The sequence below is a fragment of the Mustelus asterias genome, unplaced genomic scaffold (assembly GCF_964213995.1).
Source record: "Mustelus asterias unplaced genomic scaffold, sMusAst1.hap1.1 HAP1_SCAFFOLD_3237, whole genome shotgun sequence".
Lineage (NCBI taxonomy): Eukaryota > Metazoa > Chordata > Chondrichthyes > Carcharhiniformes > Triakidae > Mustelus > Mustelus asterias.
The window spans coordinates 17676-35690 of NW_027593182.1; the positions used below are offsets into that span (position 1 = coordinate 17676).

An 18015-nucleotide genomic window follows, 5' to 3' on the forward strand; every position below is an offset into this window, starting at 1 on the left:
CGAATGCTACTTGTATTTGTCAGCCCAAGTCTGGATATTGTCCAGGTTTTGCTGTATTTGGACATTGTCTGCTTCGGAATCGGAGGAATCACAAATGTTTATCTCCATATCCCTCAGTTAGACTACACTTGGAGCACTGCGCACAGCTCCGCTCTCTATATTACTTGGTCAGACCAATATTCCCACCTGGAGGGAAGGGAAATGAGGGCCATCAATATAAGGCAGTCACTGATAAACCCAGGCCGACAATCAGGAGAAGCAGCCTTCTCCCGGGAGCGGGACACGCACACACGCGCACACGCGCACACACACACACACACCCCCCCCCCCCCCCCCCCGTGGATTTAAGGAGGAACCTGGGGAAACAGATGAGGGATAAAGGAATAGGAGGATACGGTGAGGCAGTGGAGGAAGAGAGATTGCGAGAAGGGCCATGCGGAACTGTATCATCATCAACCAGATGGGCTGAATGGCCTTCATGCAGCAATGAGGGAGTGCAGCACTGTCGAGGGTCAGTAATGAGAAGTGTGGCGGTGTCAGTAATGCGGAGTGCCGCACTTTATTAAAGTTTATTTATTAGTCACAAGTGGGCTTACATTAACACTGCAATGAAGTTACTGTGAAAATTGCCTAGTCGCCACACTCCGGTGCCTGTTCAGGTACATTGAGGGAGAATTTAGCATGGCCAATGCACCAAACCAGCACGTCTTTCAAACTGTGGGAGGAAACTGGAGCTCCCGAAGGAAACCCACGCAGACACAAGGAGAACATGCAGACTCCACACAGACAGTCACCCAAGTCAGGAGTCGAACCCGTGTCCCTGGCGCTGTGAGACAGCAGTGCTAACCACTGTGCCGCCCCCATATCAGAAGGTCAGTACTGAGGGAGTGCTGCACTGCCGGAGGGTCAGTACTGAGGGAGTGCGGCACTGTCAGAGGGTCAGTACTGAGGGAGTGCTGCACTGTCAGAGGGTCAGTACTGAGGGAGTGCTGCACTGTCAGAGGGTCAGTACTGAGGGAGTGCTGCACTGTCAGAGGGTCAGTACTGAGGGAGTGCTGCACTGTCAGAAGGTCAGTACTGAGGGAGTGCTGCACTGCCGGAGGGTCAGTACTGAGGGAGTGCGGCACTGTCAGAGGGTCAGTACTGAGGGAGTGCTGCACTGTCAGAGGGTCAGTACTGAGGGAGTGCTGCACTGTCAGAGGGTCAGTACTGAGGGAGTGCTGCACTGACAGAGGGTCAGTACTGAGGGAGTGCTGCACTGTCAGAGGGTCAGTACTGAGGGAGTGCTGCACTGACAGAGGGTCAGTACTGAGGGAGTGCTGCACTGTCAGAGCGTCAGTACTGAGGGAGTGCTGAGGGAGTACTCCACTGCCAGAGGGTCAGTCCTGAGGGAGTGCTGAGGGAGTACTCCACTGCCATAGGGTCAGTACTGAAGGAGTGCTGCACTGTCAGAGGGTCAGTACTGAGGGAGTGCTGCACTGTCAGAGGGTCACTACTGAGGGAGTGCCGCACTGTCAGAGGGTCAGTACTGAGGGAGTGCTGCACTGTCAGAGGGTCAGTACTGAGGGAGCGCTGCATTGTCAGAGGGTCAGTATTGAGGGAATGCTGCACTGTCAGAGGGTCAGTACTGAGGGAGTGCTGCACTGTCAGAGGGTCAGTACTGAGGGAGCGCTGCATTGTCAGAGGGTCAGTATTGAGGGAATGCTGCGCTGTCAGAGGGTCAGTACTGAGGGAGTGCTGCACTGTCAGAGGGTCAGTACTGAGGGAGTGCTGCACTGTCAGAGGGTCAGTACTGAGGGAGTGCTGCACTGTCAGAGGGTCAGTACTGAGGGAGTGCTGCACTATCAGACACTCCAAGGTCTTTGCTCTCCTTGAATTTTTGCATCTGCTATTCCTGCCCCTCAATTTCTATCATTGTAATTATCAACCCTGACTGGATTCGAGAAGCTCTGGAATTCCTGCCTCTGTTCTTGTCCACATGGATAACATTTCTTCCCTCCCCTTGGTACAACTCCCTTTTGGAAGCTGTGACCAAGTCACTGCGTGCTGTCAGTGCAGATCCTCACTGCTGCATAGAAGACATTCGCCCCGTCTTGTCTACATCCTTTGTCAATGGGCAGGGATCTGTGCAGCAGCTGGTTCCCTTTGCCAGCCTCCATGATTGTGAATGTCTTGATTACATTTCCCCATGACAGTCGCAGCGCCAGGGAGAATGGCCCCAGGTTCCGGTGACACTCAGAATCCCCAGCAAGAACCCAGTTTTCTGGATGAACAGGTAACACAAATAAATAATTGCGCACTGGCCTCAGTGCGGCAGTAGTCAGACATTTATCGACCCCACCCACCCACACACACACAGGGAGAGTCACGATGCCCTCTCGTCCTGATTTATGACTGGCTCCAGTGCCATTTTCAGACGGCCCCTTCCAGCGTCCCTCGTGAGCCCGTCCCGGTCCATTCAACAGACTGTGACGCTGAAGCCATATTGAAACTTGCTCTTTATGTGGTCCATGAAGGCCCCCAGGGCAAAGGTAAGAGGTAACGGGGTGAGCCTCTTCTCCAGCACGCCCCCAACAACCCAGTTACTGTCCAGCGAGCCTGGAGGTCAGAGTGGAGAGGTCGCAGTAAGTGGCAGGCCCAGTGTTTTCCCTCCTTCTGGACCCTCTGCCTGCCCCCCCCCCCCACCCCCCCAATGCCCCACCCCCCAGACTGAGAGACTCCTTCCCCCCACACACTGAGACTCCTTCCCCCCCACACTGAGACTCCTCACCCCCAGACTGTGAGACTCCTCACCCGCTCCCCCACACTGAGACTCCTCACCCCCCCCCAACACTGAGAGACTCCTCACCCCCCCACACTGAGACTCCCCCCCCCCACACTGTGAGACTCCTCACCCCCCCCACACTGAGACTCCTCACCCCCCCCCCACACTGAGACTCCCCCCCCCCACACTGTGAGACTCCTCACCCCCCCCACACTGTGAGACTCCTCACCCCCCCCACACTGAGACTCCTCACCCCCCCCCCAACACTGAGAGACTCCTCACCCCCCCATACTGTGAGACTCCTCACCCCCCCCACACTGTGAGACTCCTCACCCCCCCCCCACACTGAGACTCCTCACCCCCCCCCACACTGTGAGACTCCTCACCCCCTCCCCCACACTGTGAGACTCCTCACCCCCCCCCCAACACTGAGAGACTCCTCACCCCCCCACACTGTGAGACTCCTCACCCCCCCCACACTGTGAGACTCCTCACCCCCCCCCACACTGAGACTCCTCACCCCCCCCCACACTGTGAGACTCCTCACCCCCTCCCCCACACTGTGAGACTCCTCACCCCCCCCCCACACTGAGAGACTCCTCACTCCCCCACCCCCACACAGAGACTCCTCACCCCCCCCACACTGAGACTCCTCACCCCCCCACACTGAGAGACTCCTCACCCCCCCCCACACTGTGAGACTCCTCACCCCCCCCCACACTGAGACTCCTCACCCCCCCCCACACTGAGACTCCTCACCCCCCCCCACACTGTGAGACTCCTCACCCCCCCCCACACTGTGAGACTCCTCACCCCCCCCCACACTGTGAGACTCCTCACTCCCCCACCCCCACACAGAGACTCCTCACCCCCCCCACACTGAGACTCCTCACCTCCCCACACTGAGAGACTCCTCACCCCCCCCACACTGAGAGACTCCTCACCCCCCCCACACTGTGAGACTCCTCACCCCCCCCCCACACTGAGACTCCTCACCCCCCCCCCCACACTGTGAGGCTCCTCACCCCCCCCCCACACTGTGAGACTCCTCACCACCCCCCACACTGTGAGACTCCTCACCCCCCCCACACTGAGACTCCTCACCCCCCCCCACACTGCGAGACTCCTCACCCCCCCCCCACATTGCGGGACTCCTCACCCCCCCCACACTGCGAAACTCCTCACCCCCCCCCACACTGCGAGACTCCTCACCCCCCCCCCCACACTGTGAGACTCCTCACCTCCCCCACACTGTGAGACTCCTCACCCCCCCCACACTGTGAGACTCCTCACCCCCCCCCCCCACACTGAGACTCCTCACCCCCCCCCACACTGAGACTCCTCACCCCCCCCCACACTGAGACTCCTCACCCCCCCCCACACTGAGACTCCTCACCCCCCCCCCACACTGTGAGACTCCTCACCCCCCCCACACTGTGAGACCCCTCACCCCCCCCACACTGAGACTCCTCACCCCCCCCCACACTGTGAGACTCCTCACCCCCCCCCACACTGAGACTCCTCACCCCCCCCCCACACTGTGAGACTCCTCACCCCCCCCCCACACTGTGAGACTCCTCACCCCCCCCACACTGAGACTCCTCACTCCCCCCACACTGAGACTCCTCACTCCCCCACCCCCACACAGAGACTCCTCACCCCCCCCCCACACTGTGAGACTCCTCACCCCCCCCACACTGAGACTCCTCACCCCCCCCCCACACTGTGAGACTCCTCACCCCCCCCCCACACTGTGAGACTCCTCACCCCCCCCCACACTGTGAGACTCCTCACCCCCCCCCACACTGTGAGACTCCTCACTCCCCCACCCCCACACAGAGACTCCTCACCCCCCCCACACTGAGACTCCTCACCTCCCCACACTGAGAGACTCCTCACCCCCCCCACACTGAGAGACTCCTCACCCCCCCCACACTGTGAGACTCCTCACCCCCCCGCACACTGAGACTCCTCACCCCCCCCCCACACTGTGAGGCTCCTCACCCCCCCCCCACACTGTGAGACTCCTCACCACCCCCCACACTGTGAGACTCCTCACCCCCCCCACACTGAGACTCCTCACCCCCCCCCACACTGCGAGACTCCTCACCCCCCCCCACACTGCGGGACTCCTCACCCCCCCCACACTGCGAAACTCCTCACCCCCCCCCACACTGCGAGACTCCTCACCCCCCCCCCACACTGTGAGACTCCTCACCTCCCCCACACTGTGAGACTCCTCACCCCCCCACACTGTGAGACTCCTCACCCCCCCCCCCCACACTGAGACTCCTCACCCCCCCCCACACTGAGACTCCTCACCCCCCCCCCACACTGAGACTCCTCACCCCCCCCCACACTGAGACTCCTCACCCCCCCCCCCCCCACACTGTGAGACTCCTCACCCCCCCCACACTGTGAGACCCCTCACCCCCCCCACACTGAGACTCCTCACCCCCCCCCACACTGTGAGACTCCTCACCCCCCCCACACTGAGACTCCTCACCCCCCCCCCACACTGTGAGACTCCTCACCCCCCCCCCACACTGTGAGACTCCTCACCCCCCCCACACTGAGACTCCTCACTCCCCCCACACTGAGACTCCTCACTCCCCCACCCCCACACAGAGACTCCTCACCCCCCCCCACACTGTGAGACTCCTCACCCCCCCCACACTGAGACTCCTCACCCCCCCCCCACACTGTGAGACTCCTCACCCCCCCCCCCCACACTGTGAGACTCCTCACCCCCCCACACTGAGACTCCTCACTCCCCCCACACTGAGACTCCTCACTCCCCCACCCCCACACAGAGACTCCTCACCCCCTCCCCCACACTGTGAGACTCCTCACCCCCTCCCCCACACTGTGAGACTCCCTCACCCCCCCGACACCGAGACTCCTCACCCCCTCCCCCACACTGTGAGACTCCTCACCCTCCCCACACTGAGACTCCTCACCCCCCCCCACACTGTGAGACTCCTCACCCCCCCCCACACTGTGAGACTCCTCACCCCCCCCCCACACTGTGAGACTCCTCACCCCCCCCCCGACACTGTGAGACTCCTCACCCCCCCCCCCCACACTGTGAGACTCCTCACCCCCCCCCACACTGTGAGACTCCTCACACCCCCCACTGAGACTCCTCACCCCCCCCCCACACTGTGAGACTCCTCACCCCCCCCCCACACTGAGACTCCTCACCCCCCCCCACACTGTGAGACTCCTCACCCCCCCCCACACTGTGACTCCTCACCCCCCCCCACACTGTGAGACTCCTCACCCCCCCCACACTGAGAGACTCCTCACCCCCCCCCACACTGTGAGACTCCTCACCCCCCCCCCACACTGTGAGACTCCTCACCCCCCCCCCCACACTGTGAGACTCCTCACCCCCCCCCCCCCACACTGTGAGACTCCTCACCCCCCCCCCCCCACACTGTGAGACTCCTCACCCCCCACACACTGTGAGACTCCTCACCCCCCCCACACTGAGACTCCTCACCCCCTCCCCCACACTGTGAGACTCCTCACCCCCCCCACACTGAGACTCCTCACCCCCCCCACACTGAGACTCCTCACCTCCTCCCCCACACTGTGAGACTCCTCACCCCCCCCACACTGAGACTCCTCACCCCCCCCCCCACACTGAGACTCCTCACCCCCCCCCCCACACTGAGACTCCTCACCCCCCCCACACTGAGACTCCTCACCCCCCCCACACTGAGACTCCTCACCCCCCCCCACACTGAGACTCCTCACCCCCCCCCACACTGTGAGACTCCTCACCCCCCCCCACACTGTGAGACTCCTCACCCCCCCCACACTGTGAGACTCCTCACCCCCCCCACACTGTGAGACTCCTCACCCCCCCCCACACTGTGAGACTCCTCACCCCCCCCCACACTGTGAGACTCCTCACCCCCCCACACTGAGACTCCTCACTCCCCCCCCCCCCCCACACAGACTCCTCCCCCCCCCCCTCCGAAACCCAAGTCACCTCACTTTCCCCCATGTCTCTCTATCTGTCTCTCCCACACGCCCCTGACCCTCACAGCCCCCTCCCTCGCCAAACACCCCTCCATGCCACAGCCTCACCTCTGAACACCATGTTAGCCTGTGCAACATCAAGCTGGTATCCGAATGAGAAGGTGGTCTCCCGGGATTGTGTGCTCGCCTCGAACTCCACGCCTACCTGAACCTGCAGGGTAAGCGAGTCCCAAAACATTAGTGTGGTAAACGGCCGAGAAAATCCCACGTCGGACTGGAGCAGGAAAATGTTGTTAGATCCCCGTGACTGATCCTACCACTCGACGTTACTGCTGCTGATCCCGCAAAACCTTGACCATTTAGTGTCAGAACAATTCCTAATTTCACTCCTGACAAGTCTGGCTCTGAATTTTAGATCCTGCCCCTCTTATTCCTGGATACCCCACTCAGCAGAAATAGCTTCACTTCCCCTCCCCTGCTTAATCCCATGAACAACGTCAATCAACTCCCCACATCGCCTTCTCAATTCCCGCAGATATGATGCTAATTTGTGTAATGTCTCCTTGGAAATTTATCCCTTGGAGTCCAGAGACGGGATTTTCCGGCCATGCTCACCCCGAAAGGTGTGCAGGTTAGGTTGATTGGCCATGCTAAATTGTCCATTAGTGTCGGGGAATTAGCAGGGTAAAATGTGTGGGGTTATGGGGATAGGGCCTGGGTGGGATTGTGGTCGGTGCAGACTTGATGGGCCGAATGGCCTCCTTCTGCACTGTAGGGATTCTATGATTCCATGAAACCGGAAAATCCCGCCTGAGGTCAACAGACTTCTCTGTGGTCTGCCCCTCGCCCACTCCGATTCCCGTGGCGGGTGGAATGGGAAAATTCACCCCCGGGTGTCATTCATTCCCTTAAATCTACGCTGCCCTCCTTGCAAGTTCCATGCAAACTGCTGAAGGTGCCTGGTGCCCAGGCAAACTCAGATTACTGTTGGCCAACCTGCTGAAGAATGAATCCTACCCCATGGCATTCCAGCTCTCGGCACTGAAATGGCAATTTCCCACAGACCCCTCTGATGAAATTCTGAACTGTTCGTGACCTCTGAATGATCAGTGCACTCAGGCATCCGAGCACAGAACAAAGAACAGGAAGAGGCCTTTCAGCCCATCAAGTCTGTGTCGATACAGATGCCTCTCTAATCTAATATTTTCTTGCCTCTACATGGTCCATATCCCTCTATTCCCTGCCTATTCATGTATCTAACTTGAACGTTTTTATAGAATCTGCTTCCACCGGCAGTGCGTTCCAGGCATTCATCATCCCGTGTGAAAAACTTGCCCCTTACATCGCTTTTAAACTTTCCCCCTCTCACTTTCAACCTATGCCCCCGAGTAATTGACCCTTTGACCCTGGGAAAAAGATTCTGACCATCCACTCTATCCAAGCCCGTCATAATCTTGTAAACCTCTATCAGGTCCCCCCTCGTCCTCTGACGCTCCAATGAAAACAATCCAAGTTTGTTCAACCTTTCTTTATAGTCCATATCCTCCAAACCAGGCAACATCCTGGTAAATCTCTTCTGCACCCTTTCCAATGCATCAACATCCTTCCGGTAGTGTGGCGACCAGAATTGTACACAATACTCCAAATGTGGCCTAACCAAAGTCTTATAGAGCTGCAACATTATTTTCCAATTCCTATACTCAATGCCTCTACCAATGAAGGCCAGCTTGCCATACGCCTTCTTGACCACCTTGTCCACCTGAATTACCACTGTCAGGGAGCTGTGGTATGCTAATATTTCTAAGGGCTCGACCACATACTTTTCTTCTGCAGTAGATCTTCCAAATCGCATCACCCGACATTTGTCTGGGTTAAATTCCATCTGCCATCTTTTGGCACAGGTCTCCAGCCGATTTATATCCTGCTGCATCCTCTGACAATCCTCCTCACTATCTGCTACTCACCCAATTTTTGTATCATCTGCAAACTTACTAATCAGACCACCTACATTTTCCTCCAAATCATTTATATATATTACAAACAACAGAGGCCCAGCACTGATCCTTGTGGAACACCGCTTGTCACAGACCTCCAGTTAGAAAAATATCCTTCCACTGCTACTCTCTGCTTTCTATGCCCAAGCCAGTTTTATATCCATCTTACCAGCTCACCTCGGATCCCATATGACTTCACCTTCTGTATCAGCCTGTCATGAGGAACCTTATTGAAGGCTTTACTAAAGTCCATGTATATAACATCCACTGCCCTGCCCTGGGCAATTTCTTGTCACTTCCTCAAAGAACTCAATGAAATTTGAGAGACGCGACCTCCCCTTCACAAAACCATGCTGCCTATCACTAATAAGCCTATTCTCTTCCAGATGTGAGTACATCCTGTCCCTAAGAAGCTTCTCCAATCATTTCCCCGCCACTGATGTAAGGCTCTGTAATTTCCCAGATTGTTTCTTCTGCCCTTCTTAAAGAGAGGAACAATGTTAGTTACTTTCCAATCCTCTGGTACCTTGCCCGTGGCTAAAGAGGATACAAAGATTTTGGCCAAGGCCTCAGCAATTTCTTCCCTCACCTCTCTCAGTATCCCGAGATAGACCCCATTTGGCCTGGGGACTTGTCCATCTTAATGTTTTTCAAAGCCTCCTCCCTTTTTATCTCAACATGTCCTAGAATGTCAACATCCTCCTTTCGACACACCCCATCCACCACATCCTTCTCCTTTGTGAACACTGATGCAAAGTACTCGTTAAGGACCTCACCCACCTCATCTAGCTCCACACACATTCCCTCTGTTCTCGAGTGGACCCACCCTTTCCTTGGCTAGCCTCTTCCTTCTTATATACACATAAAAAACCTTGGGATTCTCCTTAATCCTGCCTACCAAGGGCATTTCATGGCCCCTTATAGCCTTCCTAAGTCCCTGTTTAATCTCTTTCCTGCTGTCTTTGTATTCCTCAAGAGCCTTATCCGTTTTCAACTTCCTGAAATTTATGTATGCCTCCTTTTTCACTAAGCTCACAATCTCTCTCGTCATCCAGGGTTCCTGAATCTTGCCATCTTTATCCTTCATTTTTACCGGGATATACCTGTCCTGAATTGTTAACAATTGACTTTTGAAAACCTGCCATATATCGGATGTGGTTTTACACTCAAACAGTCTACATTCCCTAGCTGCTGCCGAATAATAGTTAGCCTTCCCCCAGTTTAGTACTTTCACTCTGGGACTACTTCTATCTTTTTCTACAAGTATTCTGAAACTTATCGAATTGTGATCACTGTCCCCAAAGTGGTCCCTCACTGAGACATCAATCAGGAAAGGAGAAATCAGTCTCCTTTGACCTCCAGCATCACTCGTGTTTTGCCAATTTGGAAGCTCTATCAATTGCATCTATTCACCTTCGAAAGCAGATGGCCTGGCACCGGGAATAGGACAAATCCCGACTCCCATTACTCTCTTGACTCTGTCTACAATTCCCACTGCGTCGGAAAGCCAGTCAGCATAATCAAAGACCCCACGCACCCCGGACATTCTCTCTTCAACCTTCTTCCGTCGGGAAAAAGATACAAGAGTCTGAGGATACGTAACAACCAACTCAAGAGCAGCTTTTTCCCTGCTGCCATCAGACTTTTGAGTGGACTTACCTCGTATTAAGTTGATCTTTCTCTGTAACACTACATTCTGCACTCTCTCTTCTCCTTCTCTATGAACGGTATGCTTAGTCTGTATAGCGTGCAAGAAACAATACTTTCCACTGTATGCTAATACACGTGACAATAATAAATCAAATCAAAATCCCACGCTTGAGTAGTACGCCAGGTAACTCCAGGTTCAATATCCCCACTCACTTGATCATTAGCTCTGTGGTAATAACTGGCGTGAGCACCACCTCGACCAATATTCAAAGTAGCAATCCACTGAGGGGCTGTATAATAGATAAGAGAGGGAGTTAGAGACTCTGATATATCCCACAGCCCTCAGTACAATACTCTGATACACCCCTCACTGGAACACTGACATATCCCACACTCTTCACTGTAACACTGATTTATCCCACACTGCTTACTGTAACACTGATATATCCACATCCCTCACTGTAACACTGATATCTAACACTCTGACATATCCCACACTCCTCAGTGTAACACTGATATATCCCACATCCCTCACTGTAACATTCTGACATATCCCACACTCTTCACTGTAACACTGATTTATCCCACACTGCTTACTGTAACACTGATATATCCACATCCCTCACTGTAACACTGATATCTAACACTCTGACATATCCCACACACCTCACTGTAACACTGATATATCCCACACACCTCACTGTAACACTGATATATCCCACACACCTCACTGTAACACTGATATATCCCACACACCTCACTGTAACACTGATATATCTCACACACCTCACTGTAACACTGATATATCCCACACCCCTCACTGTAACACTGATATATCCCACACACCTCACTGTAACACTGATATATCTCACACACCTCACTGTAACACTGATATATCCCACACCCCTCACTGTAACACTGATATATCCCACACACCTCACTGTAACACTGATATATCCCACATCCCTCACTGTAACACTGATATATCCCACACCTCTCACTGTAGCACTGATATACCCCACACCCCTCACTGTCGCACTCACTCGTGTACTTTCCAGCCAATGTGAGGATCGCTCCTTCCTCATTTGGCCTCCGATGGTAAACCATCTCTCCTCCGAGGACCAGGTTCCGGCTGATGCTCTGTAGAAAATGGCCGACCACAATCACTGGGGTGCGAGAAAGAATAAGACTCTCAAGTCTCGGGCTCAGCCACATCCGGTATCCCTCCCATCCCATAGCCGCCCACCACCCCTGCTTTAACACGCAGCCTTACCTGATTCGTTGATGATGTCAGGGTTGCCGAGGGTAAAGGTTGTGGTGAAGGAGTCACCCCGATACTCCGAATCAAACTGCCAGGTCAGAAACCTATCTTGTTGTGTCTGGGTAAGGAAAAGCTGTGATAATTATTCCCGCTCCGATCCCCCACCCTCCCCCTCTCCAACATTCCCTCATAGCCTCTCCTCCTCTTTACACCTCTCTCCCCCAGCCTCACTCCCTCAGACACCTCCTTTCCTACAGCCCCTTCCCTCTTCCACAGCTCCTTCTGTTCCCCCAGCCCCTCCCATCTCCCACAATCCCATCCACCAGCATCTCCTGCTCACTGCCCCCCACCCCGTTCCCCCTCCACCCCCTTCCCTCCCCCCCCCCCCATGGCCCCCCTCCACAGACCCTATCCCCCTGTCCTTTACTGGGGACACGGACAGCTTTAATGGAATGGTGTGGTGGGGGGGAGCGAATGGGGCGGAGCGAGGTTATTAGTCCTCAGCTGTGTAATTCTAAACAAGGATGTGTAGGGTAGAAGGATCGGCCATGCTCATTTACCCCTTAGTGTCAGGGAGACTAGCTAGGGTAAATGCTGGGGTTATGGGGATAGGGCCTATGATTCTAACCCCTCAGACTTTGAAAGCAAGGTGTACTGTCCCCTGTGCAATGTGTAATTTCCAAAGAGCCACAAGATGGTACCATGATGGGCAGTCTGGCAGATGTGTCGATATATTAAGGGCAGCAGAGTGGGTAGGAAGACAGAGGCGATGGTTTGACAGTCAATGACTGAGAAACTCAAGTCACATATACAGATTACAGGAGCTGGAGCAATTTTCTCGGACCAAGAGAAGATGAGATTGGATATAGGTGTTCCAAAAAGATGAGGGGTCTGATCACAGTCGAAAGGGAGAAATTATTTCCATTGGTGCACGGCGGCACAGTAGTTAGCACTGCTGCCTAACAGTGCCCGGGGCCCGGGTTCGATTCCCGGTTTGGTTTACCGTCTGTGTGGAGTCTGCACATTCTCCGTGTCTGTCTGGGTTTCCTTCGGGTGCTCTGGTTTTCTCTGAAAGACATGCTGGTTAGGGTGCATTGGCCACGCTAAATTCTCCCTCAGTGTACCCGAACAGGCCGGAGTGTGGCAAACTGGAGGATTTTCACTTAACTTCATTGCAGTGTTAATGTGAGCCTACCTTGTGACATTAATAAATAAACTGGATCAAACAACAGAGGGCACAGATATAAGGTGATTGGCAAAAGAAATAGAGGCAACATAAGAACAATTAAACACAGTGACTTATGACCTATGACCTATTTGTGATATATATAAATGATTTGGAAGAAGGTGTAACTGGTGTAATCAGCAAGTTTGCGGATGACACAAAGATGGCGGGACTTGCGGATAGCGATGAGCATTGTCGGGCAATACAGCAGGATATAGATAGGCTGGAAAATTGGGAGGAGAGGTGGCAGATGGAGTTTAATCCGGATAAATGCGAAGTGATGCATTTTGGAAGGAATAATGTAGGGAGGAGTTATACAATAAATGGCAGAGTCATCAGGAGTATAGAAACACAGAGGGACCTAGGTGTGCAAGTCCACAAATCCTTGAAGGTGGCAACACAGGTGGAGAAGGTGGTGCAGAAGGCATATGGTATGCTTGCCTTTATAGGACGGGGTATAGAGTATAAAAGCTGGAGTCTGATGATGCAGCTGTATAGAACGCTGGTTAGGCCACATTTGGAGTACTGCGTCTAGTTCTGGTCGCCGCACTACCAGAAGGACGTGGAGGCATTAGAGAGAGTGCAGAGAAGGTTTACCAGGATGTTGCCTGGTATGGAGGGTCTTAGCTATGAGGAGAGATTGGGTAGACTGGGGTTGTTCTCCTTGGAAAGACGGAGAATGAGGGGAGATCTAATAGAGGTGTACAAGATTATGAAGGGGATAGATAGGGTGAACAGTGGGAAGCTTTTTCCCAGGTCGGAGGTGACGATCACGAGGGGTCACGGGCTCAAGGTGAGAGGGGCGAAGTATAACTCAGATATCAGAGGGACGTTTTTTACACAGAGGGTGGTGGGGGCCTGGAATGCGCTGCCAAGTAGGGTGGTGGAGGCAGGCACGCTGATATCATTTAAGACTTACCTGGATAGTCACATGAGCAGCCTGGGAATGGAGGGATACAAACGATTGGTCTAGTTGGACCAAGGAGCGGCACAGGCTTGGAGGGCCGAAGGGCCTGTTTCCTGTGCTGTACTGTTCTTTGTTCTTTGAATGCGTTGCCTAAGAGGGCAGTTGAATCCGATTCAATCATCATCCTAAATAGCAATTTGGAGGAACAATTGAAGAGGGAAAATCTAATGGGGACAGAGTATGGCAGACCTAATTCCAACATCCAAAATAGGCATGACAGGCTGATTGGCCAACTTCTGTGTTGTCTGATCCTAAATTCTACTGAATGTACTCAAGTTGAATGGAGTGAGGATTGTATTGTATTGGAATGGAGTGGAGTGAGGATTGTATTTGAATGGAGTGGAGTGAGGATTGTATTGGAATGGAGTGGAGTGAGGATTGTATTTGAATGGAGTGGAGTGAGGATTGTATTTGAATGGAGTGGAGTGAGGGTTGTATTGGAATGGAGTGGAGTGAGGATTGTATTTGAATGGAGCGGAGTGAGGATTGTATTGTATTGGAATGGAGCGGAGTGAGGATTGTATTGGAATGGAGTGGAGTGAGGATTGTATTGGAATGGAGTGGAGTGAGGATTGTATTGGAATGGAGTGGAGTGAGGATTGTATTTGAATGGAGTGGAGTGAGGATTGTATTTGAATGGAGTGGAGTGAGGATTGTATTTGAATGGAGTGGAGTGAGGATTGTATTTGAATGGAGTGGAGTGAGGATTGTATTGGAATGGAGTGGAGTGAGGATTGTATTGGAATGGAATGGAGTGAGGATTGTATTGGAATGGAGTGGAGTGAGGATTGTATTGGAATGGAGTGGAGTGAGGATTGTATTGGAATGGAGTGGAGTGAGGATTGTATTGGAATGGAGTGGAGTGAGGATTGTATTGGAATGGAGTGGAGTGTGGATTGTATTGGAATGGAGTGGAGTGAGGATTGTATTGGAATGGAGTGGAGTGAGGATTGTATTGGAATGGAATGGAGTGAGGATTGTATTTGAATGGAGTGGAGTGAGGATTGTATTGGAATGGAGTGGAGTGAGGATTGTATTGGAATGGAGTGGAGTGAGGGTTGTATTGGAATGGAGTGGAGTGAGGATTGTATTGGAATGGAGTGGAGTGAGGATTGTATTGGAATGGAGTGGAGTGAGGATTGTATTGGAATGGAGTGGAGTGAGGGTTGTATTGGAATGGAGTGGAGTGAGGATTGTATTGGAATGGAGTGGAGTGAGGATTGTATTGGAATGGAGTGGAGTGAGGATTGTATTGGAATGGAGTGGAGTGAGGATTGTATTGGAATGGAGTGGAGTGAGGATTGTATTGGAATGGAGTGGAGTGAGGATTGTATTGGAATTGAATGCTGTGACCCCGTTCCTGCTGTTTTTAATTGATGAGCTATCCCCAGGCGGGACAGACACAAAGGCCCTTCTGCAAGTCCGAAGCAACATTTAAAATTGGGTAAATATTGCCCTGTGAGGGCACAAGACCTGAAAAGCTGCTTTGGCGCGGATCCTCTCAGCCAGCAGGAGGATGCACTGAGCGTTTAAGCTTCCAGAACTATCCATTTCACCAACCAGAAGGGGGAAATTCTGAACAGGAAGAAAAAAACAAAATTAAGATCCCAAAGTAGCAAATCCCTTCCGATTGACTCCCACTGGGGGGAGAGAGTAATTTGATGGAGAGCGCAAGAGCGACCTTGGAAGATACAGAGCTTCACTGAACCATCTGATGGTGCGTCCTGTGGAACAGACAATCAGCCCACCAGCGTACCCCCCCCAGCAGACGTACCTCTCCAGGGCCGGCTTGTTGCGTTCCCGAGTATGTCGCATTGAAGTGGTAGTGTGGCGACATGGAGCTCATGTGGATGGTGTGAGCTGCCTGCGGATGTAAAAGACATAATGCCCAGTCAGTTCAGAATTCAAAAGTCAAGAACAATCAAGATGGCCTCAACACTGGGATGACAGAATGGTCCCATGATGGAAACTGGGCTCACACTGGGACAAGGCTTTACTCTGTATCTACTCCCATACTGTATCTGTCCTGGGAGTGTTTGATGGGGACAGTGTAGAGGGAGATTTACTCTGTATCTAACCCCGTGCTGTACCTGTCCTGGGAGTGTTTGATGGGGACAGTGTAGAGGGAGTTTTACTCTGTATCTAACCCCATACTGTACCTGTTCTGGGAGTGTTTGATGGGGACAGTGTAGAGGGAGCTTTACTCTGTATCTAACCCCGTGCTGTACCTGTCCTGGGAGTGTTTGATGGGGACAGTGTAGAGGGAGTTTTACTCTGTACCTAACCCCGTGCTGTACCTGTCCTGGGAGTGTTTGATGGGGACAGTGTAGAGGGAGTTTTACTCTGTATCTAACCCCATACTGTACCTGTTCTGGGAGTGTTTGATGGGGACAGTGTAGAGGGAGCTTTACTCTGTATCTAACCCCATGCTGTACCTGTTCTGGGAGTGTTTGATGGGGACAGTGTAGAGGGAGCTTTACTCTGTATCTAACCCCGTGCTGTACCTGTCCTGGGAGTGTTTGATGGGGACATTGTAGAGGGAGCTTTACTCTGTATCTAACCCCATACTGTACCTGTTCTGGGAGTGTTTGATGGGGACAGTGTAGAGGGAGCTTTACTCTGTATCTCACCCCAATCTGTACCTGTTCTGGGGGTGTTTGATGGGGACAGTGTAGAGGGAGCTTTACTCTGTATCTAACCCCGTGCTGTACCTGTTCTGGGAGTGTTTGATGGGGACAGTGCAGAGGGAGCTTTACTCTGTATCTAACCCCGTGCTGTACCTGTCCTGGGAGTGTTTGATGGGGACAGTGTCCAGCGAGCTTTACTCTGTATCTAACCCCGTGCTGTACCTGTCCTGGGAGTGTTTGATGGGGACAGTGTCCAGCGAGCTTTACTCTGTATCTAACCCCGTGCTGTACCTGTCCTGGGAGTGTTTGATGGGGACAGTGTAGAGGGAGCTTTACTCTGTATCTAACCCCGTGCTGTACCTGTCCTGGGAGTGTTTGATTGGGACAGTGTCGAGGGAGCTTTACTCTGTATCTAACCCTGTGCTGTACCTGTCCTGGGAGTGTTTGATGGGGACAGTGTCGAGGGAGCTTTACTCTGTATCTAACCTCGTGCTGTACCTGTTCTGATAGTGTTTGGAGGGGACAGTGAACACTGACCTGAAAATGTTCGCTGAGGTTTTTATTGATCACAAGCTTGACGCCTTCAATTTGTTGAGGAAAAACATCTGCTGGGACCAGAAGCAGAGATTTCAGTGTTAATGTCAGTGAAGATGCAGATGGGGAACAAAATGGGAATAACTCGGATTGATCTCACACACACTCCCATTTCACCCAATCGAACCACCCCCATCTCCAGCTGCTTGGCTGGCCCTGCCCACACCAACATTCCTGGCCCCACCATCCTCTCTGAACCAAGCCCTCCACGGCCCTGTTTGTCTATTCTGGGCCTTCCCCCTCAGCCTCAGCCCTGCTCCAAAAGCTCTCACCTAACCCGCGGTACACCACACTCTCTCCCTCTGACCCTCTCCTGGATCCACACTGTCTGCTTGACCATACTTTCTCGGACTAAACCCTCCCTCTCAGCCGCCCCCCTTTCCAAGGTATTGCCCACTCCCTCTCCTGCACATCAACTCAACCTGACCTCTCAACTCTACTCAACCCCTGCCCCACTCCTCCCCCACCCCGCTCTGCCCCACTCCTCCCCCCACCCCGCTCTGCCCCACTCCTCCCCCACCCCGCTCTGCCCCACTCCTCCCCCCACCCCGCTCTGCCCCACTCCTCCCCCCACTTCCCTCAGCCCCCCTCCTTTGCCCCGCGCCCCTCCTCCGCCACCCCTCCCCTACCCCCCATCTCTGATCCCCTAGCCCTCCTCCCCCCTCTCCTCCCCTACCATAACCCCCTCCCCCCTCCCCTACACCCACTCTCCCCTACCCCCTCACCCCTACCCTCCCTCCTCCCCATCCCCCTCTCCCCTACCCCCCACCCTCCCTCCTCCCCTATCGCCCTCACCCCTACCCCCCTCACCCCTACCCCCCTCACCCCTACCCCCCCTCCTCCCCTATCCCCCTCCCCTCCCTCTTCCCACTTCCCTCCCCCCCTCTTCCCTCCCCCTCTCTTCCCTCCCCCTCTCTTCCCACTTCCCTCCCCCCCTCTTCCC

The 18015-nt window shown here is 53.8% G+C and overlaps 1 protein-coding gene across 1 annotated transcript; it reads right to left on the reverse strand.

The window, feature by feature from the left end:
* Positions 1-2312: 2312 nt before the first annotated feature.
* Positions 2313-17105, reverse strand: LOC144490402 (mitochondrial import receptor subunit TOM40B-like). Its single transcript, XM_078208148.1, has 8 exons — positions 17016-17105; positions 15626-15715; positions 15325-15426; positions 11672-11777; positions 11442-11564; positions 10612-10688; positions 6863-6965; positions 2313-2598 (listed from the first exon to the last, which is right to left on the reverse strand). The coding sequence occupies exons 2-8, from the start codon at positions 15695-15697 to the stop codon at positions 2459-2461; spliced, it is 723 nt and encodes a 240-aa protein (XP_078064274.1). The 5' UTR covers positions 15698-15715; positions 17016-17105; the 3' UTR covers positions 2313-2458.
* Between the last annotated feature and the right edge of the window lie 910 nt (positions 17106-18015).